This window comes from Puntigrus tetrazona, chromosome 7 (assembly GCF_018831695.1).
Source record: "Puntigrus tetrazona isolate hp1 chromosome 7, ASM1883169v1, whole genome shotgun sequence".
Lineage (NCBI taxonomy): Eukaryota > Metazoa > Chordata > Actinopteri > Cypriniformes > Cyprinidae > Puntigrus > Puntigrus tetrazona.
The window spans coordinates 7,473,932-7,486,431 of NC_056705.1; the positions used below are offsets into that span (position 1 = coordinate 7,473,932).

Consider the following 12,500-nt stretch of genomic DNA (forward strand, 5'->3'; position numbering starts at 1 on the left):
TATTTTGTGCAGTGTGAAGTTTTTCGTAGAAATTGATGGACATCTTAACTGGAAAAATACTTGTAGTGCACTATATCTGTCATTCTCAGTTAGTTTCGCCAATTTGAAATGGGAGAAGTTGGTGGTTTGTGAGGGCACTTCCTAGAACATCTTCGTTTTCATCGAGCGCGTGTGTGTTTTGTGTGTTTTGAAGCGCGTTACCGTGTAGGACTCCACAAGGACGGTGGTCTCGTTGGCCAGTTTCTGTTCCTGCTCAATGTTGTAGCCGACAAAACACAGATTCTCCTTCATCATGCGCACCGTCTCGAAGTCCGCCGTGTGGTTGAAGGCGTAGCCTCTCAGAAGCAGAAGCTGCGCGGATGGACATAATGAATGAAAGGTGCATTTCTGCTAACGCTCGCAATATATTGCAGATGCCAGATGTAGATCGACCTTTTTAAAAAAATAAGACAATAACGCTATACACTAGTTTTACTCCATTCTAAGATAATTATATGACAATTGGTCAGTTTAATGCGTTGAAGTGGTTGTCCGTGGTGAGAAAGGGAAAGCGTCACCTTAATAAGATATCGGGTGATGTCACGTCCTGCGATGTCTAAGCGGCGCGTGAGGTGAGGCAGAGAGAAGCCCTCGTAAACCGGACAGATGTGAGTCACGCCGTCTCCTGAGTCGATCACCACACCGGTCAACAAACCTGCACACGATCACAGCGTACGATCAGGGTTGCCAGGTCTGCGCTTTTCAGAGCGGAGGCCCTCTTAAATGGCGGTCCTGCAAACTTGACGTAGGGCATAGCTGACTGAAACAGGCCAACATGGTTGTGTTGATATATTTCGCTCGCCTCATATTCGAACGGTGATAAAACAGTTACTAGATGACAGGTTTTGTGAGTGCGAGTGATTTTCAAATCCCACCGTTTAGCCAATTAATGAAGTTATTGCGTCACTCCCTGTTGAAAGAAACAGCATACGCTGGTTTGAGCTGGTCTTAAGGTGGTCCATGACCAGGAAAAACCAGCATCCCAGCTTCAAACGTACCTAATATGACATTTTTTCACCTTTAAAAGCTCAGGTTGGCTTATAAATGGTCAGTTTTCTGAGATCGCTTAGAATTGCACGTGTGCATTGGCTTTAACAAAAAAAACCCTATTTATGCAGAAATAAAGGTACAGAAGCTGTACTTTTTTACATTTTTGTACCTAAAGGGTCCATTTTGTTATTAGTATATTAGTACTTTAAGTGTAAATATGTGAACCTAATAGGTACAAAAGGTACCGCCCCGGTGACAGCTTTTGTACCTTTTTTTCTGAGAGTGTACAATTCACCCGAAAATAAACATTACGTCATTAATTACTCTCTCATGTCGTCCCAAATCCATAAGACCTTCAAGATATTTTTTTTTATTAAATCTGAGATGCCCTCCATAGACAGCATGGATACTACCACGATCACCACACATAGCAAGGACATCGGTGAAACAGTGTCCATGCGGCATCAGGGGTTCAAAACTAATTTTACGAAGCCAAGAGAGTACATTGATGTATGCAGAGCTCTCAGATTTAATCAAAAATGTAATAATTTGTGCACCGAGGATCAACGAAACTCTTTGACATGAGGTGGGAGTAATTATCGGCAGGCTTTTCATTTTGGGGTGAACTGTCCCTTTAAGACGCCGGCCGGTCTGTCTCACCCTGAGCGTAGAGAGTCAGCACGGCCTGGATGGCGATGTAGATGCCGTGAAACTTGTAGGTCTCGAACATGACCTCGGCGACCTTCTGCCGGTTCTTCAGCGGGTTCAAGGGCGGCTCCGTCAGCAGGACCTTACAGTCCGAGGGGTTAATGTCGAGCCGCTGCGGGCCGAAGGTGTGATCCCACAGGTGCAGCATGTCCTCCCAGCAGCGGACTATCCCGTTCTCCATGGGGTACGAGACCTCCAGCATGGAGCGGCACTCGCTCGCCTCTTCACCGACCATCAGATCCTGCAGAGAGAGGTGGACAGCGTTGACGTCGGTATTGAACGAGTGATCTGCTGTACTGTGAAGCCTGCTTTTAACCAAATGCATAGAAAGGTAGTTGTCTATATGTGTGTGTATGTATATATATATATATATATATATATATTTATGTGTGTGTGTGTGTGTATATATATATATATATATATATATATATATATATATATATATATATATATATATATATATATATATATATATATATATATATATTTTTTTTTTTTTTTTTTTTTTTTTTTTTATTTATTTTTTTAAATTTTTTTAAATTAAGACCAGGCTATATTTTATGACATTTTTAAAAAGGATAACTGTTTTGTTGTACATCTACGAAATATAGTGGATAATATAATAAAATATTTTTTTATATTTTTAATTTAGCATTTTTTTTGGCTGCATAACTCACCTTGATCTCTATATTCCCGACTTTTGTGTCCGACCGGATGATGGGACGTCCCACCAGGGCTGGGAAGATGTGATCGGGAAAATTGGAGCCGGCAAAGCCGCACTTGACGAACTGCAGACATCATTGGAGAAGAGCGGTGCCAAAAAATAAGACTCAGTTCTCTTACTCCCGCTTCAGGTTTGTGCCGCAGATATGGCGCTGAATTATCCGAGGTCAGCTTGTTTTGAAGAACTGCAACTTCCCCCGACCCCCGTCTAACTTCCCTGCTTTCGCTAAACTGCGTTTAAGTTTCAGATCGCCAGCCTCCAGGCTAGCTCGTGACGTAAAGGAGCACAACACCGACGAGCTTCCAAGTTTAAAGCTCTTCCTCATTTGCGACCAATAACCGCGTGTTTTTTCCCCTGCCACCTTTTAAGGTGAAGTGAGCGGTGTCTGTGGGGAACGTGTTCAGGCGGATTTCTGCAATGCGACAGGCCTCTGCACGCAATGCAGTCTCTGCTCTGAGGGGAAAGGGTTTCTGAAATCCCGTCAAAAATCTTAGAAGCTTTTAAAGCAGAAATAAATGTAGTTCTACGCAAAGTCTCTGAACTGAACCGACCTCCAACGTTCACTTAAACGCAACTGCTGAGACTTACACGTCATCTGAAAGGTGAATAAACACGCTTTCCGTTTATGTGTGGAAATGTTAGGAAAGAACAACATTTGGCCGAGAACTATTTGGAAAATCTGGAATCTGAGGCTGCAAAAAAATCTAAATATCGAGAAAATTGCTTTTAAAGTTCTAATCAAAACTGACGCTAGCATTTATAGTAATATATACGCTTTATCATTTTTGACATAAAATTACAATTGATCACTTTGACCCATGCAATGCATTTCTGGCAATTGCTACAGTGTTATTTTTCACATGTAGTGTTAATGTTAATCAGTACACAGTATTTAATTCGGTTACATTCTATAGCAGCAGATATATTCCTTTAGCGCCACTATAACGGCTTGCGTCTCTTACCCCCGTCCCATTGTCACAGACGACCACTTTCCTCCCGCCGCTGTCCATGCTGGTTCAGAGGAGCTGCAGGACCGTCGGTGCGTTCGGGGAGGATGTAGACGCCCGTCTGTCTCAGTCGGGCTGCTTTGAGGAGTGAGGTCAGATTTAAAGGGGCAGGTTTACCCCAGCGACTCCGCCTTCACTGCAAGAGGTCAAATCCCAGCAAAACCGCTCGGAAAATACACCGTTTCTTTTGCCCTTCATCTTATCTTACAGTAAATATCATTTTAAAGAGGTATACATTTCAAATATGTACATAAAAAAAAAAAAAAAAAAATATATATATATATATATATATATATATATATATATATATATATATATATATATATATATATATATATGTGTGTGTGTGCGTTATTGTAAAATATTGCAATAATAATAATACATAAAAACAATCAGCTACCTTTATAATTGAGGGTTTATAGTTATGCATACTTCTAGGAAAAGCACTTTGCAGTTAAATGCAAAAAATCTCCAATTAATGTGAAATAATGCGGAAAACCTTATAGTAAAAAAAAACACCGGTCACTGAAATTATAGTACGTATTATATTTGTATTATAAAAGACAGTAGATAGCCTAAAAATGTTATTTTATAATTGAGCGAACGTATGTGTAATAGAGCAACATGCCTAAATATTAAAACCGTTAAAGCTGTCAGATGTTTAATCCTAAAGGTTTTATATGAATATAGACGTGTGAATGAATGTGAAAATATATATTGCATGCGTGCATATTTATATATATATATATATATATATACACACACTATAAATGTAACATGCAAACAAAAACTTTCATTGTGCATGTAATTAATTGTGATTAATCGTATGACATCACTCATTAAATGCTTTTTTATGATAAAATGTTAGCTTATCATTTACAGGTCAAGATATTTTATACTTAGCGATATTTATATTTATACTTAAACCCCAGACAAGGTCTTTTGTTTCAAGATGCTGCCCAGTAATGTTTTTTTCTAAAGTATGTTTATAAAAATGACTCAAATGTCCCAACTGAACTAATCATCATAAGCCCTCTCTGCGAAACCAGGCCATAATTTCAGAATTTAAGCAAATTTAAGCAAATACGCATCAGAAGGCCGGATTTTATTCTGGCGTGCTTAACACTAAGCCATGCAGGTTAGCAATGATAACATTTTTATTTAGCGTTAAATAATGCTCATTTAGTTGATTAAATCGCTTTATTGGCCATTTAGCATCCGAGTCTCTTAGCTTCAAAAATAATTTCATTTATTTCAAAATTGCAAACGACAGACAAGTGAAAGCAAGACAGTCCCGTTCTTCGTGTGACTTCGGTGGGTATGGGTGTGGAAGTGATCAACGGCGGACCATCATGCAGTTCGATGCCGTCCTCAAAAGTGTAGGCACATAAGAAGCTGAGTGACTCTTGAGTCTGAGACGAGACGTACAGTGAGGTGATGTCAAAACAGAAACCTGTCCAGAAATTCACAGCGCATTTCAAAATAAGCAGCATTAATATTTCACAATACCTCTATTAATCCGGTCTACGTGATTATATTCACACTTCGACGGGCCTAAATCCGCCAACGAAACATAAAAATGCACGAGCGACTGACACAAGCTACGCTACATTCTTACGAAAACATACAGCAGCGAGTTGCTTCTACCGTCCGTTTTCGGAGTGTCTCTTTTTTCATCAAACCATTTCGTGTTCGGAGTGCTATGAAAGGCCTGGCTGGACGCTCTGGACTACAAGTTCAATACAAAACCTGCGTAAAATCCGTCCTCCTGTGCGACAGGTCTCGACAGGAGCGTTAGAATGATTGAAAAAGCCAATGAACCCGAAGAGATCGATTTGGCACGTGCCTTTCGAGAGGTCCGGTAGCTCCTCTTCGGTCGGGGACGGGCCGGACGCGGAAAAAAGGGAGTAACTGAGAGCTTTCCGCGTCGGGTCTTTCCTTTAAGTGCATGCAGCGGCGGTCCGGAGGCTCCAGACTCTGGCGTTCGTTCTTCACGACTCGAAGTCGCTGTCGCTGCTGACGGATATGTCTGGCGTGGAGGCCCCGGTCCCCCGCGGCCCCGTGCCCGAGCTGCAGTCGCTGTTCTCCCCCGGGCTCCTGGGACGGTGCGGCGAGGAGCCCTGGAGGTGTGTGTTGTGCTCCGAGGAACATTCTGGAGAGCTTCCAGGCGGAAGGAGAGACGAATCTTGCTGAAGCCTGGAGGGGGGAAAAAAAAGAGATTTACTCTTGAGATGCTTATCTAGATACAAAAGTATTGGGTCACCCGCTTCTAATGAGCAGGTTTAATACTTTAGTGAGTACAAATCTTAATATTAAAGAATATAATGCAACATTTTGGACTGGACCCTTTTTTTATTCTAACATGGCAGTGCCTCTGTGCATTAGGCAAGGTTAAAAAATAAATGATTGATTGGGTCGGTGTGGAAGAACTTGACTGGTCTGCATAAAGTCAACTCCTGCTCCCAGCTGAACACCTCTGGGGTGACTTTAAATGAGCCAAAAACTCACCACCAAACACCAATGACTTGTCCATCCACTATATGGACAAAAGTATTGGCACCCCCTTCTGTAGACCAGAAGAAGGCACTTCTAAAAGTGAGGAAACATGATTCGTGCGTTTAACAATTGATTTCCATGTCTTTCGCAAGTTCTTCCACACCGACTCAATCACTCATTTCTTTTTTTTTTAACCTTGCCTTTTACAAAAAGGGTCCTGTCCAAATTGTCGCCATAAAATTAGAAACACAGTTTCCTTGAATAGCATTACATGCTTTAATATTAAGATTTGTACTCATGGATTTACTAAAGTAATTAAACATGTTCATTACAAGGGGGTAAGCAAATACTTTTGGCTAAAGCGCCTGCACTCTTAAAGCGACAGTACACCCAAAAATGAAACCTCTGTAATTAATTCCGAATTTCGTTCATCTTCATAACGCACGTTAAGATCTTTTTGGGTGAAATATGAGAGCTCTTTGATTCTTAAGAGACAGCGAGGATCTTTACATGATTAAAGCTTCGTTCACAACAGGTGTTAAAGAATAGCAGCATCCACACCACAACTATAACGATAAAGGCACAAAAAACGTTAACGTTGCAATCACATTTTTTCCAGCTGACAAACGATAGAAACATTGACAACCAATCAGAATCAATCCTGCTATCGCGAGCTGGAGAATTTAAAGGGGCAGACGCACGATATTGTTCACTGGTGTGGACGCAAAAATAGAAATTGCTGTCATTAACTTTAGTTGTCATGCTTAGTGTGAACGGGCCTTAAGGCTCAGAAACATAGCAAGGAGATCGTTAAAATAATCCATGCATCATCAAGGGTTCAACCGTAATTTTAAGAAGCTAAGGGTCGGAGAGCTCTTAGATTTCATCAGAAGTATCTTAATTTGCGTTCTGAAGATGAACGAAGTCTTACAGGTTTCGAACGACTCAAAGGTGAGTAATTAATGACAGAATTATAATTTTTTGATGAACTAGATGCGGAGAGATTGGAGTTAAAGAGAGTAACAGGACCATAAGGGAAGTCCATATAACTTATGCACTTTTCACAACTCTTTAATATTCTTTGCAGCGAAGACAAAGCTCTTCTTGTGTCTCAGCCACTGGCTGGTAACAGTGTGTGTACCTGTTTTTAGCAGACGCCGCCCTGTCCCGCTGTCTTCTGTTTTTGAACCAGTTGCCCACCTGAGTGGGTGTGAGTCCCGTGGCCTGAGCCAGGTGCCGCTTTCTGGAGGGGTTCGGGTAAGGATCCTGCAGGTACCATTCCCTCAGGAGACTGCGGGTCCGCTCCTGAAAACAGTCCAAAGCGTGACACTGACTTCACGTTCAAAAACGTTCAGGCTGCATTTATTTAATCAGATATACCTTAAAACAGTGAAATATTATTACAATTGAAAATAACTGTTTTCTGTTGGAATATATTCAGAGTATAATTTATTTCTGTGATCAAAGCTGCATTTTCAGCATCGTTCGGCATCCGGTCTTCAGTGTCGCTTGATCCTTCAAAATCATTTTTACATGCTGATTTGCTGCAAGAAAGTATTATCTTTGTTCAAAATAGTCGTGCCGCTTCGTAACTGTGATATTTTTTTAGGGGGGGGGGACTGAATAAAGGCAAAAACGAAAACTGAATTGATTTAAAATAGATTTAAAATCTTTACTATCATCATTTTTTGATGCATGCCTGCTAAGTAAAAAGTGTTTTTTTTGTCTCCAAATGTATTGAATCGCGTTCTCAAATTTATTTGATTCAAAATCCAAAACATTTTAACATTTTTTTCCACGTAAATCATCAGATATTTGTGCGCATTTTCAGAAATTAACTGTAATGACTAGTGCTGTCAAGTGACTAATTTCAATAACCTCAACCAAAAAAAGTTTTAGTTCACATAAAGTATATACGTGCATACTGTATATATTATTTTATACTGTGTATATTATATATATATATATATATATATATATATATATATATATATAAAAAACACATACAGTATATATATTAAAAAAAAAAAAATATATATATATATATATATATATATATATATATATATATATATATATATATATATATATATTTTTATGTTTTGCATGTGTGTATTTACATATAGAGTACACACTATTTAAATAAAAACCTTTATTTTGGACACGATTAACAGCCCTAGTAATAACCCGTTTGGTGAAGCTTAACGTCTTTTAAAAAGCTCGGGATAACAGCATATATCTCATTAAAGCCCATTTAAAATAATCAGTCTGCAGGGCAGGATGTATTTATAGATGACTACAACCTGAAGAAACATTGCTAAAGAGGATCAGTCTCGCTACGCCAGCAAAAAAAGCGAGTAGCATCTAAAAGAACCCGTTAAAAATGTAATTTCCTTCATATGTACTGTTGATTAGCACACGCTCGCTGGCGACATTTTCATCGTGATGTCCTTGGAAACGCAAGCTAAGAAGGGCAGAAGTTGTTGTTAGGCTTAAAGCGCCGCTCTGGGATCAGGCCTTCCGAAGGCAATCGTTTATCGTCAGACGCTTCGTCTGCTGCTTCTCCACCAGGCCGCTTTATAATCCACTTTCCGTTTCGATTCGCATTCGGCCCGGCCTGCAAAAACAATCGCGGACTCTGGGAGTCGTTACGAGGGCTTTGCAAAGCAGTTTAGCCGCGAGTTAATCTGGAGCGGGGTGAAAAGGTAGAAAGTCATGGTGGGGAGCTTAACTGCCACAGGTGGTCCTGGGCTCAAGAGGCTTAAGAAGCGCCGGGACGGTCCGCTGGGGGAATAATGCCGCGTTTGCATTGTCGCGCGGAGAATGAAGCGCAATTAAGCCCTCATTGGACTGTTTAAATACACTTTAAGAGAAAATGTAGCGCTGTTTCTACTCACACGGGCCCTCGAAACGCCTTTGTTTGTCGGGGGCTGATGTCGAAGCGTTTCTGACTTGAGTTGAGGGCGGAAAAGAAGATTTTTAATAAAGCGCGCAAACAGGATGTGCACTTCAGTAAAAACGTAAATGTCGTGAAACGTAAGTGTGCTCATTTCTGACCGAAATTTTATATGAAAAAAAAAACGGTAAAAACCTGTAAAACGATTAACAGTGAATTCATGTAAAAAAATGTGAATTTTCTAAAATTCCTTGCATCGCATTTCAAGTTTTGTTCAAATTTGATGTTTTCTTTTCTTCTCTTCTCAGAGTTATGCTTATTAGGGTTATATGTTGTTGTTAAACGAATGTTTATTGCATATTTCGGTTTAATGAGCCTCACCACCTGCTTTTGGTGCTTATCAGTGTATTTCAAAGTGACAAAGCACTTTATTAGGTTGATATGTGCACGCTACATCACTTAATGAAATTACGGTATTTAACCGTAAATTTAAGTCAGAGCCGTTAAGCCTAAAACGTCGTTACCGTATTTTTACAGGTAGAAATCTGGCAACCACAGCTGCCAGTTTCTCACCATAAATGTTTCCGGGGTTTTTTTTACGGTGTAGGTTAGAAATATCTGCGTAGAAATAGTTTCTAGGTTAAACAATTAAATCGGCGTACGCTATTAAGCAAAGGTTTGAATTTACATAACTTTTAAATTCTTGCCGAAGGTTTGAGTCGATGCTTTAAATACGTTTCGTGGCCGAATGCGTTTTGTGCTTCTGATTTTCTGTAGTAGACTAAAGATTTAAATGTGATGCAACTTCGAAGATGATCAGATATTAACTTTCCAATCCGTTCTGTATCAAAGCTTTTACGACCGATGTTCATTTAAAACGTGGCGAGCGGTTGTAATAACTCCTGTAATATCGGTACACTACTTTAAAATTCACTTTAAGCCAAAATGTAGAGCTATTTCTACTTAGACGGGCCCTAATATAGTGGCCTGATATAGTAGATATTTAATAAAGGGCACAAGCAAGATGCAAGTATTGCTTTTGCCGTTTAGTCTTTGTTAGACTTTAAAAGTGATAAATAAAGATTACGGTAGCACGTTTAACAACAACAAAAAAAATTACAGATCTGTCTTTTTACTTAAGAATGTTAGTTCAATGCAGTTATCTGTGAAATGTACTAATTTCCCGCCGAAATTTTATACGAAAAAAAATGAAGATTCTACAGTAAATAACTGTAAAATGATTAACAGTAAATTAGTGTAAAACTTTACAGGGAAAAAAAACTAAATTGGCATTTTCTAGAAATCCTTGCATTGCATTTCATTTCTTCTTTTCATTTCAAGCCAACAATGTAATCATTTTTAAATAATAACGTCTAATATTTGGGTTGTTTTTAGCGCCGAGCGCCGTGTTTCGCCTTAAAGCAGCGCGTCTTCTTTCCATCTTAAGCCGCATTAAAGCCCTCGTTTGACTGTTTAAATTCACTTTAAGCCAAAACGTAGAGCTATTTCTACTTACACGGGCCCTTGAAATGCTTTTGTTTGTCGGGGGCCTGATGTAGTAGATATTTAATAAAGGGCACGAGCAAGATGCAATTCGCTCAATTTTGCCGTTTAGTCTTTGTTAGACTTTAAAAGTTGTAAAAAAAAATGACTGTAAATAAAAATTCTTTTCGCTTAAAAATGTTAGTTTAATGCAACTATCTGTGAAATGTACTAAAATGAAAAATGCATTTGTAAAAAATGTAAATTTTACAGTAAAAACCTGTAAAATGATTTACAGTAAATTGGCGTAAAACCTAAACAGGCATTTTCTAGGATTCCTCGCCTTGCGTTTCGTTTCAGATTTCTTCTTTTCATTTCAAGCCAACAATGTAATCGTTTTTTTTAATAATAGTTCGCCTAAGGTCTAATATGTTTGGGTTGTTTTTAGCACCGAGCGCCTCACCTTAAAGCAGTGCGTCTTCTGCTCTCCGTCCCAGATGGTCCGAGGAAGGGGAAACTTCTTCCGGATGCGGTACTTCTCCACGGGGCCCAGGGGCCTCCCGCGCAGGCGCTCCGCCTCCCGGTAGTGCGCGTCCAGCCACAGGTCCTGCAGCTTGGCGTGGGACTCCCGGGTGAAGCGGTGGCTCTGCAGGATCTGATAGAGAGCCTCGAAGTTCCCGCCGTGGAAAGCCACCAGCGCCCGGGCGCGCATCACCGACTCCTGCCGGTTGAGCAGCTCTCCCGCGGAACCGGGCACCGCGGCGGGCAGCGACCAGAGGAAGCGACCCAAGCGCTCCATGTCCCCGGTCTCCTCCAGGTTCTCGCAGACCCGAGCCACCTGCTCGGGGGTGAAGAGCGGCAGAGGAAACATGGCTAGGTTTTCGGGGTTGCGTTCGGCGCGCGCGTTTATATCACCATCGCGCGCGACTTCGGCTTCGCGAGCGCTCCGGGACGCACCTGTTATATAACGGCCCTCTAAAGCGAGCGATTTCCCGGTAGGATATCTGCTGGGGATCGCGGAACGCCGGCGTCTTCCAGTTCTAGTAAAGGAGGAGCGGCAGAAGTCAAGCCTATTTATAGAGAGATTGAATTAGCATCTTTGCGCTTGTTTTGAGGAGGATTATGCGCCTCGGTCATTAGCCGCTCGGCGGGGGTGCTGCTCGCCCAGGGCCTGACGGGATGATCGGGTTGTTTGACTAAACCGAGGAGCACATTAACTGTCACACACTTATTTCGTCCCGATGCATGAATGGAAACCTGATGCGGGAAGGGAAAACCGCGCGCGCGCGCGAGGGAAGTTTTGGCGCGTGCATTTGTTGCGTTTCTAACAACTTCAGCATTATTTCCGACCAGTCTCTCGCGTCTTTACTTGTAGGTAAAATAAGAATAAAACATTTTTTCGTTGAAGTATTTTAAAACAATAACTATTAAAAACTGACAAATTAATCATTTTTGCATTTAAAATACGTTCGTAAACGTTCTTTACACAAAAGTAGTGTCAATGTTTCATCTGCCTTTGTGACATATACAACCTATACCTTGTTTAAACTTCATTTTAATAATTATTAAATGATTATTTCGCGCAGACCGCATGCTGAACTGTTGAAAATGCAATCGAGAAAAATGGCTAGATTTTATTTTGAGTTTCGATCAAGCTGATGAAGGTTTTCTTTGAAAGGTTCAGTCAGTCCTGAACCGAGGAGCACATCTGCTGGATGAATGTAAATACATATTAAATCAAAATAATTCAAACATTTTGTTGTGGGCATCCATAGACCTTGTCCATGCCACAAAAGTTTCTTGAGATTATTTCAAACTTTTCTCTGGTTCTCTTAAAGAGCTGTTTGTCCTGAGGAACCGGAAATGGTTCTTTATGACACTGCTGTTAAAACCCTATGAAAGGTGAAGTATATCACGAAACTTTTCAAATGCATATCTCATGTTAGATCGAAATTTGGATGCAGAAATGTATTCATTTCATTTTGCATGCACTATGCAAAAATCCTCCATGTTAAAACTGGTATCAAGATCTGATGGCACTGATGAACATGAAGGAATTAAAAATAATAATCTATTACACAAGATGGAGAATATTTCTGGCTGATTATCATCTAGTCACTTAACAAATGTCTTTTTAAATATGTTAGAATACATAATA

At 40.3% G+C, this 12,500-nt stretch overlaps 2 protein-coding genes across 2 annotated transcripts in view; both read right to left on the bottom strand.

The window, feature by feature from the left end:
- The window catches only part of zgc:101810 (uncharacterized protein LOC493612 homolog), an 8,196-nt gene extending 4,630 nt beyond the window's left edge, over window positions 1-3,566 (bottom strand). Inside the window, exons 1-5 of the mRNA XM_043245307.1 lie at window positions 3,424-3,566; window positions 2,415-2,525; window positions 1,690-1,978; window positions 558-694; window positions 202-351 (exon numbers count right to left, since the gene is read on the bottom strand). Coding sequence (XP_043101242.1) covers window positions 202-351; window positions 558-694; window positions 1,690-1,978; window positions 2,415-2,525; window positions 3,424-3,471 — 735 coding nt within the window. The 5' untranslated portion in view covers window positions 3,472-3,566. The remainder of the gene's footprint in view (window positions 1-201; window positions 352-557; window positions 695-1,689; window positions 1,979-2,414; window positions 2,526-3,423) is intronic.
- A 1,203-nt stretch (window positions 3,567-4,769) lies between these two features.
- Window positions 4,770-12,500, bottom strand: part of six7 (SIX homeobox 7) — a 7,788-nt gene continuing 57 nt past the window's right edge. Inside the window, exons 1-3 of the mRNA XM_043245308.1 lie at window positions 10,806-12,500; window positions 7,106-7,269; window positions 4,770-5,664 (exon numbers count right to left, since the gene is read on the bottom strand). The exon at window positions 10,806-12,500 is cut by the window's right edge and continues 57 nt beyond it. Coding sequence (XP_043101243.1) covers window positions 5,460-5,664; window positions 7,106-7,269; window positions 10,806-11,213 — 777 coding nt within the window. The 5' untranslated portion in view covers window positions 11,214-12,500 and the 3' untranslated portion in view covers window positions 4,770-5,459. The remainder of the gene's footprint in view (window positions 5,665-7,105; window positions 7,270-10,805) is intronic.